This window comes from Temnothorax americanus, unplaced genomic scaffold (assembly GCF_048541705.1).
Source record: "Temnothorax americanus isolate GAGA-0224 unplaced genomic scaffold, ASM4854170v1 Scaffold57, whole genome shotgun sequence".
Lineage (NCBI taxonomy): Eukaryota > Metazoa > Arthropoda > Insecta > Hymenoptera > Formicidae > Temnothorax > Temnothorax americanus.
In genome coordinates this window covers 440682-461210 of record NW_027509721.1, presented here as the reverse complement: position 1 = coordinate 461210, position 20529 = coordinate 440682, and the positions used below count along the sequence as shown (strand labels likewise).

Sequence of the window (20529 nt, the reverse complement as noted above, 5' to 3'; positions counted from 1 at the left end):
TCATTTAACACGTCTGTACTTTTGCACAGAAGTCACTTGGCTTCTTCGTAACAATATTTAATCACATAACTAAACGTTTTAACTCGCTTAAAGGTAAGTGATCGATACATTGACGAACAGGGGAAAGAGAGACTAAATGAAAACGAAACTAGGAAGATTTTTCTATGTTGAATCAGGGTTTCTATTGCGCCACTCGTCGTGATTGCTATTTCTCCATCTCGCGCGAGGAAAATGAGAATACGCGACCCCGCGCTTTGCAGTTCTCTCTCTCTCTCTCTCTCTCTCTCTCTCTCTCTCTCTCTCTTTCTCTCCCTCCTCCATTGCTTGTCGAAAGAGAGATTGATAAGAATGAAGGAAGGAAACGAGACTGGGTGAAGGAGAGGGAGGAGGGGGAGGGGGGAGGAGGATGGAAAGCAACTGCAAGTTGGAAAAAGGCATTACGAGAAAATTTGCCCTCAAAGCCCTGCGTGCCGCAAAACACATCCTTTCCCTTTAGAAAAACCTTAAATAAAATCTCCTATTGGAATTATAAAATGACTAATGACTAATTTGAGCAGCCGCTCGGTTAAATAAAAGATATAATTTATATTATTGACTTTATATCTCAATTTTTTAATAAAATGCAAAAAAATGTTTTTCTCATTTTGTACGATTGTTCTTTAGAGAATTGAAATAATTCTATGGTCAAAATATAATTTCCTTCTTAAATGTAAAAAGGAAAAATAAAATAGGTACTGATTAAATATTGCTTAACTCTGGAAATATGCATTTCGCATTACTGGGGTTTTATGAAACGGAAAAGCTACTTTAAGTTCTCATATCTTTGTTTCAAACGAAGACAAGATTATTATTTGTATCTAAAATTGTCTCCTCGATAATTTTATAGAGATAAAAAATGCAATTTACAGTGCGTTAGAGATACCAGTTCTAGGGTTAAATTATATCGCGATAGACGCAATTAAAGAAACTGAAAGATGATGAAAGGAAGAATCGAGAAGACGATGAAACGTATTATTTAATTAAAGCTATATCCGGTACAGAGCTTCGAAACCGGGGGTTTTCTCCACTATCGCGACAATCCTTTACCGGTTAATTGGGGGAGTACTCCCGGTCTAATGAGCGAAGAAAGAAGGGCAAAACGATGTGAAACAAAACGCCGAGGAGCCGACAAAAAAATCTGGGACGAAGGCTGCCTCGCGAGTTCTGCGTGGAGATTATCCGTTTTGTCCAATTTCTTTCTCTTTGTAGCGCTTTGTTCTGAGAATTTTTCGCTAACGGTAAATGTAACCTAGCCGAAAATCCACGGCATTTTTCTCGGGCGCGTTTGTATAATTACGACGCTCCGTAAATGAGAAAATAAATGGAAGAATAAAATAAAATTCAAATAGTAAGCGTGCAATTGGTTGCATATGTCGTAATTAATTTTAATTGCTTGGTCAATCGACTTTAATAATCGGCACACACAGAAATTATTTATTTATAGTGCATATTGTTGTCGCAAAAAGTGTAATAAAATATTAAATAAGTTTTAATTGTTGTGTTTATTGCGTAAATTGCATTTGTCTGTGTGTGACTATTAAAAGAGAATTAACAATAATGATGAGAAATACGATGCGATAAAAGTTTTATGAAGCACGTTAATAAATTAAAATTAAAGAGAATACGTGAAACTTTACAATATTACGTTTATAAAGTGATTTAAATATGGAATTAAATATAATAAAGGTTTTTATAAAAATTTTTAATTAATTTTACAAACAAATTAAAAATAAAATTTAATTTTATTACAATATGGAGATATGTATTTTTATAAATCGTTACTTTTCGTTACTTTACTATATCCGTAATTAATTTGAAGTAAAATTAATTAATTTTAAACAAAGGACATTATAAAGCAGTCTTTGAATCAATTATTTGATCAACTTGTGCGCAATTACATGTGTGAAATTAATAAAAAAGTAAAGTAGTGACTTTACATATGCGTATAATATGTATATAAGTATCTACACTAAAAAAAATTATTATTTGCAAGAAAATAGATTTCTTCAAATTTTGTTTTTTTAATTCAAAGAAGTATTGGGTAAATTTAAGAAAACATTTTTCTAAATTTAAAATATTTTTTCGAATTTACCTAATACTTCTATGAATTAAGGAACTAAATTCGAAAAAATCTATTTTCTTGCAAATAATAATATTTTTAGTGTACATTTTGTTAGTGTATCTACATTTATATAATATAATCTAATAAGTAAGAGTAAAAATTCTTGTCTTCATTTCTCCGGCGTTTTTCTCGGGTCAGACGCGCTAGATTGGCTGGATATCTCTCGGAAATTTTTTAACTTTGCTATGTACATAGACGCGCTGTGCTCGTAGCGCAGCATAGAACGCACTGTCGCCGCAATAAAATATTCATCGCAAAGTTTACGGCTGTCAGCTGTCGTAGTCGTATAGAGTGCAGGGTTAACACGAGGCGGCTTAATATTCGCGCCCGCTAAAGCGCAATTAAATTATTTGTTCCTCTAAAATATGTACCGCCGCGCTGGTTATGCATGCGCTTTTTGCGTGAATGCTCACACGCAACAGGTATTTATGAATGCGATTTAGAAAAATTGTCCACCGATAGGCATCCCAGAGAATGCCCGGTGGAATGATTTACGCTCTGCCATTTGTCGGCTGCTATATACCGACACTATATACAAATACGAAATTGCATGTGCTGTGTAAAGCAGATCAAGTGACATCTTCACACCCTCAGAAAAGATTTCTAATAACGAGACAAAAAGTATTTTTTTACATGTTTAATCTCATCACAATCTGAAGTAGTATAAAAATAAAACAATATTGAGATTAAAAATCAATAATTCCTATTCTTTTCTCTCGAATAAAATAAGATTGACTTAATAATCTTGAGACAAGAATAACATATATAAATTTAAGCTTATATATTCTTGCGTTTAGACTTAGACTAATTTTCACGCTGATTTAATCTCAATATTGTTTTATAACGCGCAATGTTAGCGCTATAATATTAGGCGCGATCCGCGCGACGGCCGCGCACCGCGAAACACCTAAGATGCATCTAAATATCCATTATCCAGATATCATTCCTGAAATAGATCCTCTTGAGCCATTATCATGTATTAGAATGGAAGCATAGAGAAGAAAAACAAATAGCCTATTCGTCTGCCAACAGAATCAATTTACCTTATTCTATAGCTAAAAGGCATCAACTTAAATTTTATTATCTAAAAATTTTATATTGTAGGAATTGTCTAAAGATTATTACTCGAATAATTATGTGCTTAAATCTTCTCAATCGATTGAAGATACTAATTTTATGTTAAATAATTCTTTCATCAATAAGGTTGGCGGAATGCTTACGTATATATAAGTAAACATCAACGAAAAATTTAAATTTCAACAAAAAAAATTGCGCCTACTTAATTATTCTAATAATGAAATATATATAAGAATAATTAAATATATTTTATTTATTAGGAATATATTATCATATAATGAACTAAATTGAAACAAACACAACATCGTATTCACATCAATCTGCAGTTGCAACTACTTTAAAAAGCACGTCTATTGATGTAGCAGTTATAATGATAGATACCACAAGCGTACGATTAGCTCAGCGTTAGCGTGTTAAGGCCGGTTTACACACGCAATGAGTAGTGGCGCCAACTGACTGGCATTCATTGGCGCCAGAACCAACTGGCAAACTCACAAGTGTTTACACAGTGATTGGCGTATAATATAGAAAATATTTAACATTTATTAAACACACAGTAAATGACAACAACCATATAACCTCAAATTTTGAGGTTATATGCTTTGGCCAATAACCGCCAGTAAACGCCACATTACTAGCGCCAGATTGCATCAAGTGTTTACACTTGCATTTTTACTGGCATTAGTCGACTGGCGCGGCCTGGCGCCACCAATCATTGCGTGTGAAAACCGGCCTTTAGGTTGCGACCTCGGACATCTTAGGTTTAAATCCTGTCGATGCGTTCTCAAAAATTGGTAAAACTGCGTAATTTTAATTAATATAAAATAGAATATATGCGGAACCGCACGAATACAAATTAAACTGTAAAAATATTAGAAAAAAAATAAGAACTATTTAAAAATTAAAAAAAAAACATTGTTTTTTTTATTCTTTCTATACAAGAATAGAATAAGATTTTAGAAATCTTTTCTGAGGGTGCAGTACAAATACAAAATTGCATGAGTTTCGGGGTAAAATAAATTATGTTATATATCTTCTTTATTATTAAGTTAAAATAATAACATAAGAAAAGTAATTACTAAACGAAGAATACATTTTGTTTTTTTTTCATTTTAAAGCAAAATATTATTCATTATTCCACTTTTAAAATATTGACGGATTTATATATTATTTGGAAAATTTGCTACATTTTATATTTTATTTTTAGAACTTTTATCCTTTCAGCAAATTTTAAAGCTATTGATTTATTTTAACTAATTTCTATACCAGAATTTATATTGGTGTTTCCTATTACTGGCGATACATCGCATTTTAAATCGAGAGATTTGTCATTGCTTCAAATAAGCCGCTTGATGTTTTATTAAAGCGCTCAAAGATTAAACCGCGGATGCTTGCGTATACCTCCGCGCAATGATAAAGTAAAAGAAGGATGTATACGTCGGTCGTCGGGGAAATAGCCGCCAAATAGACGCGCTTTCAAACGGATGGCGCCATTTGGTGGAAAAAGCTTCACCGTTTTATGGCGGGTGTCCGACAATTTGCATGCTCGTTCTTCGTAGTTTTGACGGGCAAACGAGCGCCGAAACGCGCTCGTAAGCTTTAGTCACAAAACGCGCGGGCAAGTTTGCGATCGTGAAATGTCGCAATCACTGCGATCTCAAATGGCCGAGAAAAGAGTGCGAAACGGCTATCAGGATTAGTAACACAACCGCCCGCGCCGTGGTGAATAATGATCGATTCTGTCGATGGGAGAGATGTACATAAAAATTTATATGCTTTAAACTTTCTCGTTTCTTCTACGTAGCGAATATTGGGAAAACGCACTAGCCACTTAAAACCTTCAAATCGTATTTGAACAGTTATATATCTGTTCCGCTAAACTTTTAATTATCTAATATTGAATAACTTTTTCTCAAACACACACAAGACATTATCTGTATTCGTGTAAACGGTAATGCTTCTGATATTCTGATTAAAGATGGCCTACTTCTTTCTTACGGAAGCACCAGATATAAGTAGATAACAACTTTTTTGCAAGTTTGTAGAGATGCATTTATCTCGTTCGTCTATTTCATCTGATTTTTCGATGGCGCATGCACGATTTCGTATACGACGCGGAAATAATAGGCAATAGAAACAATACCCTCCATTCCGACCGGGCTGTGCTTGATCCACGTCTGAGTCGCCATTGTACCTCGGGGAACACAAGGATGGAAGTCGATCGCATTTCCGCCTGTTCGCTGGAAATTGCTGCGATCGTTCCGCGACGAAAAATTCGCACTGTCCAACTTTTTCCATTTAAATTTAAATCCACACGCGTACATTTGAGAAGAAATAATCATGGTATATGTATATATGTGGAAAATCGATGCCAATCTCGCGATCATTTCTTAGAAATTTCGTCGATGATCGTTTTGTTCCTGTTCCGTTTCTGTAAATAATATAAAGATATTAGTTATTAAGGAAAATGGAACAATGTTTACTTAGGAAATTAATAACTCTTTGACGGCACAATCAATATTTCCATTTTTGCTTCCTCATAGAGAAAGCTTTGTTTTCGTAAAAAAAATGTTTTTCGAGTTGCTTTTGCCAATGTGTTCAGAATGTTCTAAAACGTCGAAAAATCACTATTTTAAAAAATGTCGGTATATGTGTGTATGTGTGTATGTGTGTATGTGTGTATGTGTGTATGTGTGTATGTGTGTATGTGTGTATGTGTGTATGTGTGTATGTGTGTATGTGTGTATGTGTGTATGTGTGTATGTGTTTTTGTGTGTATGTATGTGCCGAATTTACCGAAATTTCTATAACTCCAGATCTAATCAACCAAATCTTAACGAATTATATATGAAATAGGGGTAGAAAAAACTGAAGAATATAATAGAATTAATAAAAAATGCTAATAATCAAGGGGTTCTTTTTTAATAAAATTTTGAATTTGCAGAAATGTTTGTTTATGCTTTAATTTCCACAAATTTGGAGATATCAATCTATTTCTAATTTTATTATATTTTTCAGTTTTTCTCTACCCCTATTTCATATATAATTCTTTAAGATTTGGTTGATTAGACTCAGCTTTATACGCGATCAAAGATCCCTAATTTTTAGAGAAAAATGTTTGTAATATAACTTTAACTTCTAGAAATTTTAAAAGATATTGGTCTATTTTTTATTTTGTTATATTTTTCAGTCTTCTCTATTTCTATTTTATGTAATTCTTTAAGGCCGGTATATTCATAGTCGGGTCTTATATTCAAGATCATCTTAAGTATAGTCTTAAGGCGTCATCAGCCAATCAGAGGGCTGTATTAGCATCTTAAGACGTCACTTCCTCTATGAGGAAGCCAAGTGCAAATTTCTAATTTGCACTATTTTTTACTTGTTTTAAATACATTTGATAATTTTTGTAAAGATACGTTGTTTTGTTATATTTGATCGCATATAATGAATAGTGTTCTGAATATACCAAAATACTGAAAGAGTTTAAGGTGCTTATTAGCATATTATCGAATTGTTTATGAGATTGTACTATTTAACTTGAGACTCTAATAGAACTAACTTTTAGAGTAGGCTTAAAATTAATGATAAAGACTGCGTCTAATAATAATAACGAGTCACATATGAAAACATTTCATCTTTCTAAGAGTCAAGTCATGGATTCTTTCGAAAAATAATAGTCAAGTAGGACAGATGAGAAGTTCGAGATTTTTTAGGAAAATAGGTTGCGCAGTTAATAATTGACGCTATATACAAATGGAGCACGTAGTTATGCGCACGGTTGTCCGCATACCAAAGGGGACGTGATATATTACGTCAGAACGCTATTGTCACGTTATTACTCGTTCAGCTACTGTCATAACGTTACAGCGTTATCTCGTCAGCCAGCGAGATTACGATATGATAAATTAATCAAAATTAGAGCGAATGCTAATTAGCGGTCGGAATGCTTGTACACAATGCTTGTGTGTTCTTCAATATCCAGTTGTAATCCACGTTCCTTCTCTCCAATCTCTCAATGTAAATTGCAGGATTAGCTGCATTCGCTCTTTAAACGACGTCTTTGTGTGAATCTACATTGCAAAAGGCTATACGTGTTTTTATTCGTATTTTATTTTAGATTTAAAATTTAGCCTGTACATTAAATTATATTATAAATAATTTTTACACGTATCTCTAAAAACACACTTTAGATTTAGAACATTACTCGAGCTATATAATAATTAGGTATATAATTAATAGGTAATAAATAACTGCTTGAAAATGTAGAAATATAAGTATACATTTTTTCAAGCAGTTATTTATTACAGCCGAAATCAATAGATTTTCTGATTAAAGTTTTTGCAAATGTTTCTATAAGTCCATAAGAAATCGCAATAAATTCGAAATAACACTTACAATATATATATATATATATATATATATATATCCATCCAAGATCCCGAGATACTTACCTGGCGCAGAGGTTACCGTGATCACGAAGGCGGTTCCTCCAGGGCGAGGCTCTTCCATTGCACCACGGTTGAGCTGACCCTTGCGAATATCCCTAATGTGGATATCTCGGGCGTACAATTTTTGATAGCTAACATTTTTGATAGCTACAATTTTTGATATATATATATATATATATATATATATATATATAATTACTAATTTATTACTTATTTTTAAAACATCTTGATTTCCGAAATTTTCTCTGATTTTTATTGAAAATTCATAGATGATTAATTTTATGTTTTCTCTTTTTCTCTTTTCTTTTCTAAGATTTCTTTGGTAGAAATAAATATAGATTAATCTCCGGTAGTTCTAGTGTGTTAATAGGAATTTTTGTCATCTTTAAAATTAGAAATAATTGAGAGATATAAGTATTAGATTTGTCATACTGTAGACCTAATTATTCTACAAATTACATAAATTATGATAAAACTTTCTGACGATCGACAATTATCATTGCTATCAGTACAAAATAAATATTAACGTTATTTAGATAGTGTCTCGTATTGTTGATTCTTACGACGACACGATTTAACCGAAGCACGAATTGAAATTTGCCAGCATCTGCGGAACGTCAGGAATGCCGTCGTGATCCTGTCGGTATCCAAGAAATGGGGAGGTTGAGGTAAGGGTAAAGCGAAAAGGAGGTCCAATCGCGTCAACGAGATTACATCGTAGAATTTCATGCTCTCTCGTATTACCGAAATCAAAATCTCTTCCCACATTTACGCTTATAGCCGGTCTATAACAATCCAAGATGTTGCATCAAGTGGAACAAAACAGTATCTATAAATATACCGTTTGCATAATTACAAAGATTTTGGAGTAAGTGATATAGAAAATGAATTTTGATTATAAATAAACATATAATTCAGAAAACGTAAAGTATTTTGTTTCTTTCACGATTCCTTATATTCTCTTTTGCTCTTGTTCATTACTTAAAAAACATTTTATTTTATAATACAAACACCTTGTATTTCTGCCATTTCTTGAAATCCTAAATTTGCACAGGAAGTTGAGCCGTTTTACATACTATGTGACGAAGAAATCATCAACATACAGAGTTGAGTCAGAGCAGAGGAACGAGTACATATATTCGAATGAAATTCAAGCCGTCTTTAACCTGAGCCATTTGTAGAATTGGAAACTTCTGAAAAGTATCGTTAGAAAAGTTATGAATACATTGGTTGTTATAATCGAATCGTTAAACGCGACACGTTGGCTAAGTGGTCGCGCAAGAAGGTTCGCGAAGTCACTCGACATGACGCGGGCGTCGCGTAATCCTCGCCGACGTCGCTTCGTAGCTGTTAAGACCGACGACGTTACAAAGGCGGCGTAATGCGGCCTCGGGACTCGGGAGTCGCTCTTCAGCCAAGATGCGGCATTATAACAGTGCGTTTCTTGCGCGTCTGCAAACTCGTCGGATTACAGCGAGCAACTTTTACGCTTACGACAATTCTGCATATAAGGCGAGAGAATGCGCGGCAAAATGTTTCGCGCCAGGTAACGCCAGGCAAATATTCAGGTAACAAACGCCCGCGCCGGGAAGAAGAGGAAATTTTAAATGTTTTAATCTTCCTAGTGAAGCATGAGCGATAACGTGAACCACAAAATGTGAGTAAGTAAAGAGAAGAAAATGAGAAATAAGAAAAATTAAACAAATCAGGAAGAAAATGTCGGTGATAAAAAAAAAAGAAAAACGTATATGTTAACGTGTATTAAAAAATAATTTTAATTACATTCAATCTTATGTTATGGATTCGTACAACCAAAAATTTTCATCTGCTCAATTAATCGGGAAAGCAGAGAAAGGAATAAGGCCGCGCTGTCGAAGAGTCGTTAGTCGTTAACGTAACGCGCGCGAGCGAAAAGGCTGGAGTCCTAATAATGGAGAGCATTGCCAGCGTTTTCTCTCGTTCAACATTTAACCGATCTGCCTTTCCGCCTTTGTCGCGTCGGCCCTTCTCGCGGAATTGTTTTTTCTCGTTTTCACGATTACATCTCTGCTAAAGTTGTAGCGCAGCGCGGATCAGCAAAACTCAAAGCATTCCCCTGCATTCGCTCTTCTTTCTTCCTCTTTTCTTTGTCCGTGAAAGGCCCGGAAAGAGAGAATAATATCTTAAAAGTCGGAACAGCATTGGACGTCGACGATAGTTTTTTGCATTCGTGAGTGTCAAACGCCAAAAAGTGCAATAATGTGTGTTCCACAAAAACTTGAAAAATCGTGGTCTCTAAAATAAGACTATAAATTTTTCATAATAATTATCTCTTATATTTTCTTGTGTTTTGATCTAAGGTAAACAATTTTTTAATTTCTATTAGATTTGTTTTATATTTTTGGTTAGCATGTAATAATTAATGTTTATTATTTTATTTTGTCATTAAAAGGTGTTCTAAAATCATAATTTTTTAGAAAATAAAAACAACATGTAATAACTTCAAATATAGATAATTCATTAATTCGTATTTTTCTTAATTTTGTTTTCTTAACTTATTTTTCTGATTTATAAAAATATTAAGTTGCATTAAGAAGAAGATTGTTTTATATATTAAATTTAATTAAATATGATTTATTCTGCTAATTGGTAGCTCTAAAATTTTTGAAGAATTCAACTTTTAGAGATTAAATTTCTGCTAAATACATTTTTAGTGAAGACAAAATAATTTTGGTCATTCTTTCCGGTTCATTATACCATGGCAGTTATTTCACGCGCGTTTCTTGACGTTTGTCAAGACCACCTGGATTATCCAGGTCGGTGGAAATTTTTCCGCGGAAAACAAATGTGTGTGTGTGTGGTCAAGTCAAAAATAATATTACACAGTGAGTCCGCTTTTCCCCGCGAGCGAAGGTACTAAAATTAGATGAAACTGCGTACGGCAGTAGAAATGATAACGCTCATTATGCTTGAGATACGCATGAAAAAGTATGTTAATATTATTAATTATTGCTTTACCGATGCTGTTACTAAATTCACATTATTCAACAAAGATGTCTTTATTACGGTATCTGAAATTGTGTGAAAAAAAAAAAAAATGCAAAGAAGTTCAAGTACCTACTCTTAGCCATTTCAGTGCTAATGCAATTTAACTCGTCAAATATAATTTAAGTTAAAGAAATTAGAAACTATCTTAATAATAGATTAGCTTATTTTTATTGTTTTTCATTCTTGAACCAGTCAATGACTTGGCCTATTTTTTAATCTTTCTCTTTGATATATATTTATATAAGATAAATTTTTGAATTTGACGGAGCAATTCACAAATAACAGAAACAAATTTCGCTAACAACATCTGTTTTTTCACTGCTTGCGCATAAAATTTGTTCTCCATTTGTGGGCGTTAAAATTGAAATTGCTCGGCCATTGCACTCGCAACTGCGATTGTCGATGCCAGACATCCCGGAAGTCGACTTTATGGCAGCTGAGCGTAGCGCGCATACGGTGGACGAACCTCAGGTCGAAAAGAGAAGCGAAATTGGAGCGAAAAAAGAACTGCAGAATAAAAACTAAAAGTTACGGGGACGGCCGCGAGACCTGTGCCAAAAAGGGTTGAAAGCGCGACGTGAACGCGCGCGCGCGCGCTCTATTCTCTTTCTATCCCGTTTCTTCTTTTTTTTTTTGTTTTAATTTCACGCCCGGCGCCAATTTTCGGGCTTTTCGCAAGCCGGGAGGTCATCGGCGTCGATTTATTATGTCACGCGAAAAGGCCGGGACAAATCGCTGAAAATCCATTCTCAAAGAAAATCGGAACGCGGAGCGGCGGCGGCGGCGGCCGGGCCATTTATATACACCTGAGGGGCCAACAAATGCGCGAGTAATCGGAACGAGATGTGGCCATTAATACCCTTGATCGCCGTCGGATATATGGAATATCGAATATTCCGTAATCCAATCTCAGATGCTTTTATAGCCAATATCTCATCATAACCTCGAGCGCTCCTCCTTTCCGTTGCGCAATTAAGAAGGAATTCCGACTCTTAGTTGAAAAATCAAACTCTGGATGACCGCAGCATAGGAGAAGATCGAGGCTCCGTGTTCCCAATCGCGGCGCATCGATCACTCGCCAGCGGATCGCCCCAATTCGCCGGGACATACTGAGTGTACCTTAATGAAATTAATGGTATCAGTATAGCAGTCGTACATTGCCGGTTAGCCGACGCTCTCGACAATGACGGAACCTAGTTGGCGAAACAACTTCGATAAAGCTCGGGGATATTCGTTCCGACAGTGACGAATACCCGACACGGACATTTTGGATTTGGGTTTCTGCATTCCATATTTTACCTCCTTTATCCGTTTCTCCTCTTTCGCTTTCCCCCTTCTTTGCTCTTTATTTTATATTCACATTGCTATTTCATACCGTCTCATTACTTTCTATTTTCTTATTGCATTAATCTTTATATCACTTTATATATTATATTTGTTGTTATTTTGTGCAGTCTTCTTAATTTATTCCTCATTGTATACATTGTTATCGCTTTAAGAAGGGAGCAAACATTGCTTTCTCGTTCTCGCTCTCTCGCTCTCATGGCACTCTCTTTCTCTCTATTGTTGGGGCAGCGTCTTAACCCGCGCTGCAGTACCGATTCGGAACTAAGCTCGTCTACTTGGTAAATGCCCTTTCGTGCGCCATTCGGCACGGACGTGTACGTACGTAATCGCCTTAGAGAGAATCGCCGATTCCATTTCAGTATGCTCGCTGGAACAGATAGCTTCCTCGGCACAGCGGACTGTGCGCCAGCGGAGATCGATTCCGGAAGTCTGGGTATCTCCGAATTCGTAGATTCTGTGAAATCCATAAGTCTATTATATCTGAAGGATTTTCCGCAATCACAGATTTTAAGGATAATAATTTCTAACGTGTGGCATTTGATTTCTCTGATTTCAGAGGAAATTACAAGTTCTATATTATATGAAAATATTTTAATGATTGAGAGATTACAGTCTGCGTCTTCGAATGTTTTATCGAATTTGGACTGACGGTCGTTCTTAACGTCAGCTATAAACGTTTTAGCCAGAACATAATTCTCCGGCGCTGAAGACGTCGGTGAAATTGAATCGCATCTGACGTGTCCGCGATGATCGAGCTTGCGGATAAGCTCGCGCCCACGACGACAATTTCTAAATCTCGGCCATTAAGCGATATTAATTATTTCTGACTTATAGCCAACGCTATATTACGCAATTAAAGCAGACCAGAGAACGTCTCCACTTTTATCTATCAGTTATATCATTTACTACAATTAATAACTTCAACATACATTTTATGTCTTCTCTCTCGTTCAAATTAATATCAACACTTTCTCTATTTGTTTTACTAAAACTGTTTATTACTTATGTATTAAATTAAAAAGTATTTTTATATTTAAATTAAGAAGTATTTTTATTTTTTGATTACACACATAAAAAACGTAGAAAAGTCGCGTAACTTTATTCTTGTTTTGTTTACAGAAGATGGGCTCGGTGCACGGCGAAGAGCTTCCATTCGTCTTCGGGGCACCATTGTGGGTGGAGGGATTTGGCCATTTTCCGAAAAACTACACGAGACTGGAAATGGCACTCTCGGAGAGTATCATGCAGTATTTTGCGAACTTTGTGAAAACCGGGTAAGTGGATTATATATAAAATTCTATCACACAATCTAATTGGTGGAACTTTTAGTTTAAAACTTGAAGAAGGAAAAAGTTAAAGAATAAAGATACGAATGTTTGGGGATTTTAATGATTTGAGGCGATGCGGTAATTCTACAAATGTGTTCCAAATGGCAATTTTGTTCTCGCCGTCGCGTCGCGACCTACTTTTTTTCCAGCAACTCGCGAACGTTTATACTTACTCTAAAAGCGAATTTTAATTTCCGCATGCGAGTATTATTGAAATCCATCTTTTTCTCTTCGAATTAATCGCTATACTATATGCACGCACCACTTGTGGAATCAATTTGCGATGGGGAAAAAAAACCGCCGAAAAGTCTAATTTTCCATATTCATGAATGAACCGGAAAGTTTGCATGGGAGTGTGAAAGAAGAGGGAATATATCATGAACGTCACAAATATAGAGGAAAAGTGGTCACGTCTGGCAAACAAATTAAATTGAAAATACTTTTATAATTAAAAATTATAGTATATAATATTACTTTTATAATTATATTATATTATATTGATTATAAAGAAATGATGTAGCCTTTAATTGAATGTAAAATAAGAGAAAGGGATAAAAAATAATCAGAGAATTTGGAGAGAAATTGAAGAAGGAATTTTCGTGTACAAAATATTATTCTCACTGCTCATAACGATTTCAGTATTATGTACATTTTTGTACGCAATATCGGAATCTGCAAATATTTTATCTCAACAAATACGCGTGTCATGCGTATTAGTAAATGCCCTGAAAAACTTACGTCAGTAAATATTAAAAAAATATATATGAAATATTTATAAACGTAAACATAAATTCGTCCAAGTTTTGCGATCAATAACGCGTTAGTTTGCCAAAACTTCATTTTTATTGACGATCTGTTACTGCAATATAAATGTGCATCGCATTCCTGAGCTGTTTATTATAAAAAAAATATTAATTACAATAACAGAACACTTAAATAACAGAATATATCGGCATCCCATTAGCATGAATAATACTAATTATACAAGCTTACCATGCGAATTAATAATATTTATTTATGATTAAGATCTAAAGTTTTGACTGAAATTTTAGCGATAAAAAAGTTTTTCGAGTTTTTGTATTTTGGAGCATCTTCTTGAAATTCAATAATCTATAAATTAATAGTCTTAAAAACTTAAAATTTTTAAAATCAAAATAAATGCTATAATTCGATAATTACAAAATATAAATATTAATATTTAATAATAATAATAATAATAATAATAATAAAATTTAACAATCTAAAGTTTGCTATTTTAAAGATTTATTTAGGATTATAGAAAAATTGAACAAGGTCCTGCAGAATCGCCTCCAGATATACCTAGCCGCTATACCACACTGAGTTAGCTCTCGTGTGTTTACGTAAATACGTATGTGACTTCCGAGGCCGCAAATGGAATATCGATGAAGGTGCGAGAAATATTTTGCGCAGCGAAAATTCTCAAGGCCTTGTCCTTATTTGAGAGTCATTGCATCTCTTCGGAGACCAAGGAAATGGAACCTGTCTACCACGCGAACATTCTTTCGCGCGAAGAGAAGAGGCATTTTTCCCCGAGCAGAATTAATACTTAGAGGATACTTAATATCTTTGACACTTCCGGCAGCGGTATCCGCGGCCTGCGAGTTTCAGACTGGAAAGTTTATCTCTTATTATTTTATACAAAATCGCGCACATACTTTGCACAAACCAGAAGGACCTGCTTAACAGCTTTTTAAAACAAGTCTTTAACATTTTTAAAAAGATATTTTATTATTACCTATTTAGAAATCTACGTCAGTTTGAATTACTTTAAAAGTGATTCAAACCTAACCTGACCTAATCCAACCTAACCTAACCTAACCTAAAGATATAAAAACTTAATGTAATTATTAAATTGGTTTTAAAATTATATAGTTTAAGTAAATGTTACAACACACAATAACGGTAATTAAACATCGATGAATAAATCGAATGATATAAATATTTGTGGAATGTCTTTCGTCGGGAATATGCATTAACTGCACGATAAAGCATTTCAAGATAGTTCGTTTTCCCGTGTATCACATTCCTAACTAGCAATTTGATGCACACTCAAAAGACCTGAAACATCGATCTATCTTAATTGCTCGAATCGGTGCGATGCATCGTCGAAGCGAATTTCACGTTGCTCCGAGCGACGACGAGCATTGGAACATCGTCGGCTCGTTTCGGCGCCGCTTTTGCATATTCATCGAACGGACGAAGGGGTTAAACGAACTTTCGCATATGTCGCCAATAACTTCGTAGTTTCGCGGTAGAGACCCCCTCTCCCTTCTCCCACACGTGGCTTAACTCCGGCAAGAGAGCGTGTCTGGGACAATGTGTATCGACACGCACGTGGCGTGTATTCGGAAACAGGCAGACGCGTGCTGTAGGTATGCTGTGTCGAACGCTACCATAAAAGTTTTTACCTCAAATTTCATCGTGCATTTCACAAGTGTACAAAGAATATGTACGCGTTATTCAATTAAAATTAAAAGTATAAAAGATAAAAGGATAAATAACAGGAACTCTCGATAAAAAGATTAACAAATAAAAAGAGCTTTGAGAGTACAGCACAATTGACAGTGCGTAATAGTTAACTGCGTAAAAGTTATATTAATCTTTATTAATTAATTAACAGATACATAATTAAAAGATAAAAATTGTATATGCTATCGGTTTAATTACAAGGTGATGTTTTACAAAGCTGATTCACACAAATGTATTTTCTGTATTTACTAAGTTATAACTGTTGTAAACAAAGCTATAATTAATTGAGGTTGAACGTCGGTAATTGTACAGTTCTTAAAATGCATAACGGTATCGTTTTTTTTTCTTTTGCTTCCTCATAGAGGAAGCTTTGCTTTCGTAAAAAAAAAAAAAATTTTTGTTTTTTTGAATGTGTTCAGAATGTTCTAAAACGTCGAAAAATTGCAATTTAAAAAAATGTCTGTATTATATGTATATATGTGTGTATGTGTGTATGTGTGTGTGTGTATGTGCCAAATTTACCGAAATTTCTAATAACTCTAGAACTAATCAACCAAATCTTAACGAATTATATATGAAATAGGGGTAGAAAAAACTGAAAAATATAATAGAATTAATAAAAATTGATAATAATCAAGGGGTTCTTTTTTAATAAAATTTTAAATTTTTGCAGAAATGTTTGTTTATGCTTTAACTTTCGCAAATTTGGAGATATCGATCTATTTCTAATTTTATTATATTTTTCAGTTTTTTTTTTTTCATCTTTACACCACTGTCTTATTGATATAGGCATAATATGAAATATGTGAGTAGAAATCGAAGTAGAAATATCGAGAGTCTCTCCGTTATATGTTGCCAGTAGTATAACACCTTGCCAGGACATTCCGTATAAACGTCAACGCGCGAGCACATCCTGGCGCGCGATCACGCACGGAGCAACGTAGTTTGTCTCACGTAGTTCCTGTGTGTACGTGACCGCGTCTGAACTCGAAGCTCAAAATTACTCGCGTTGTATTATACATGACAGTGGAGAAGCGTTGACACCGCCAACCGATCCGATTGGTTAATACGTGACGTCTCGGAGTTCGTAGTTTAGTTCGTACCAGTTACCGCTAAGACGACGAATGTTGGGCAAATCCATATATAGAAACAGAGAACATGTGCGGCTGCAACCGCGATACATCGCTTATACCTACAATCTTCGTTGCGAACGAACAATACACGGATTCCGCATTGTCACGTTTATGCATATGTAAATGGAAAAAAAGAACGCGATCAAATCTCCCGCGAGCGAGATTCCGCGCATATAAAAAGCGAAAGATCGCGGAAATCTGGCGGCGATTAAACGCACATGAGTGAATGTCGAAACGGCTAAATGTTTTCCGCCGTTCCCTCTTGTTTTGCTATTAAAACGTTAAATAACGACGGGGGCGCGGCGGACAAGGAGGGAGAGGGGTGGGGAAGGGGAGAGGAGGATGACTCTCGGCGGTTTGAAAAAAAATGCGCGGGCACAATGAAAACGAGCCGGTGATTTCGTCCGCGCGCGCGGCGCGACCCGGATTATAAATCAACTCTCAAATGCTCATTTCGGCCGATGAACGCGCGGGGAAAATGTGATTCAAAATAAACATTAAAAACCCGTTTCCGCGTCGGAACCGCGTTCCATCGCACATTTTATCGGCTGCTGAAGTGATGGCGCTGGGTGTACACCATGCATGTTACGCGGGAGCGTAAAAAGCAAATTTGCGAGCGTCAGAGGAAACTGTTCGCAAAAATGATTCCCAATTTTAACACGTTATCACCGTTCTCGGTGTTCGACTGTCACGACTGAATCTCTAAAAGACAAATGATTGTCGCTTGTCTTCACGGATATGAACACTTTTGATCATCCGCAAAGCCGAACAAAATGTGCCGATTATTATTAATTCGATTAATGTTTGACAAATATGATAGAACGTTGTTTTCAAAAATGGAATATACATTCTATTATATTTTTTACATCTACAAGTTAACAATAATTTACTTAAAATACATTTGATGTTGCTTTACGAGTTTCATATTTTCTTATTTTTTATCTTGTTTATAAGTTACAACTTTCTGCTTGTGAGCTGTCAAATCTTTGATATATCGATGATCCGTACTCCTCAGCGAGGAGAAAAAGTTCCTAGATTTTGTGTAAAGTTTGACATTTCTGGACATAACACGTTTTGTGGAACGAAATGTCTCCCAGCGGGTTTTTATAGGAAAAGACTTTCAAACAAACTAATAAAGAAACGTCCAACGAGAAAGGACCGATTGCAACGTTGTTAGTTTACCGAACGTCACCACGAACAGCGGCATTTTCCCCCGAAATTGCATTTCTCCGATAAAGTTATACTTTCTGTTACGTGCGACCAATTTTTATCACAAGCGAGAATTCACTACAAACTAAGAATCTATATAATCGCAAGAAAAAGTAAAAAATGGACTGAAACTTTATATACTCTAAAAATTAAAATTTATCCGACACTTATCGATCGAAATAATCTAGATTTAACAAAATCTGCGGAAATCCAAGATTCAGCGGACTATAGTAATCTAGTGATACAAAAAAATATAGAGATTTCACAGAATCCAATGATTCAAAAAAATCTACAGTCTCAAATCGCACAAAAGCCCTGCGAGAGACTCAGCCAAACCGTAGACGGAGCATCCTCTGCCCTTTGAAAGATCAAGATGTTTCGCTTTGAAAAGGCGGGATAGCGGAGGAGGGAAAAAAGCGGATCACAATCTGTATAGAGGCATCGCGTTGTCTCTTTACGGAGCTTTGTACGATGTCGGACCAATCTACCATCAGGCGCAATCTCTACTCGAATGCCCTCTCCATTTCCATTATTGGTGAGGAGTTGCCCCGCGCGCACAATGGCGAAACGATTGCTCTATCCGCCACGTCCTCGGATCTACGGGGAGTCCTTAGAAACGTGTGCCGCCTCTGCGAATGCCGGTTCCATCAGGAATTTAATCATACACACGTGTGGTAATGCAACGAAAATAGCAAAACTCGCGTACATATGAGGGCAACTTTCAGCGGTGCAAGTGTATATCAATTCACATGGAAGCGTTCACGTGAGCATATATTATTGCCGAATATCGCGCTAATTATCCATGATAAATGAACGAAGTCGAACACAATTCGTGCTTTAACTAATGCGAATTAAACATAGTCGGGAAAAATATAATTAGCTACAATATGACCCAAGATAAATTGTCTGTATATAGACTTTAGCTTCGTCATCTCATTTAATAGTTATAATTTACAAAAATTGACTTTTCTAGAATACCAAAATTACACCATGCCGATAGATTTGTAGGTCTTACACAAACGTAGGTTAAATTAGTCGTCGCTTATTTTTAGAGTGTCATTTAATTCTCAATCTTTTCCACCGCGCCGTGTTTGCTTTAACATCAGTTGAACAATAAACGATGTTGGATTGACACTAAAAACACTCACGACATACACGTCGATATAATTCCGTGCGTAATCCTGTGCGCTAATCACGATTAAACTTGAGTGATTAAATGCCGTAAATCTACTTCTAGATGATCTGATAGATATCGCTCTGCCAGTATTAATAAACTGTCCATAACAGCTGCATATAACTGCAATCGATATTTCGCACTTCGCAATTAGTGTTGGGTGTGGAATGTCTGAAGCTATTAGAATCAACTGCGCTGATTATCTGTTTTTCCAAAGTAACTGCATTTGCATATAAACTATCCTCAGACTGAAAGAAGATTAACAAAATTGACAAAAATCTTCGAAATCTTGAACCTTTTTAATATACTTAAAATATTTGTATTTTTTTTAAGACTTGAAGTATTAATTTTTTTAAATATTTCTATAGGTCTTTGAAATATCTATTAATTTTTTTTCCATTTTTAGTTCTTAATATTTTTATCCAAATTAAAGAAAAATAAATGTAATTAAAATGTGCAACACACAAAACACTGTGCTGATTTCTCATGAAGTAGAAACAACAATTTTATTCACGATACGCGTGTTTATTGCTTTAAAATTTTCCCACCCACCGTTCTGTCATGTAATGGCGCGATTTGGAAATAACAGCGGCCATCGATCACGTACGTATTTATTATCGGCTAGCGAGGTGCAGTTTATCATAATTTTACATCAAATAGAGCCGTCCATACGATCACCCGTCGTAATTCAGGCTTGACTGACACTAACTCTATGGGATTATCCCTTCTGCTCACCTAAACTCGCATCCTACGCACCGAGGTATCTATCTTTTGGAATGACTTTGAGGTTTAATCGCCGTATTACCGGAAGCCAATGATTAACGCGTCAATGCACGGAAACGGTCAGTTTTGGTTATTCAAAAATAAAGAACGTTTAATACACCTCACACCTCACACCTCACACCTCACACCTCACACCTCACACCTCACACACACACACACACACACACACACACATACATACACACACACACACACACACACACACACGCACGCACGCACGCACACGCGCGCACGCACGCACGCACGCACGCACACACACACACACACACACACACACACACACACACACACACACACACACACACACACACACACACACACACACACACACACACACACACACACACACACA

General features: G+C 35.5%; 1 protein-coding gene and 1 non-coding gene across 2 annotated transcripts in view; both read left to right on the top strand.

The window, feature by feature from the left end:
* Positions 1-20529, top strand: part of Nlg-4 (neuroligin 4) — a 90195-nt gene that overhangs the window by 13266 nt on the left and 56400 nt on the right. Inside the window, exon 5 of the mRNA XM_077419602.1 lies at positions 13180-13334. Within this exon, the coding sequence (XP_077275728.1) occupies positions 13180-13334 (155 nt within the window). The remainder of the gene's footprint in view (positions 1-13179; positions 13335-20529) is intronic.
* LOC143904765 (U1 spliceosomal RNA) lies at positions 7682-7845 on the top strand. Its single transcript, XR_013259038.1, has one exon. It is a non-coding gene; the product is annotated as a U1 spliceosomal RNA (small nuclear RNA).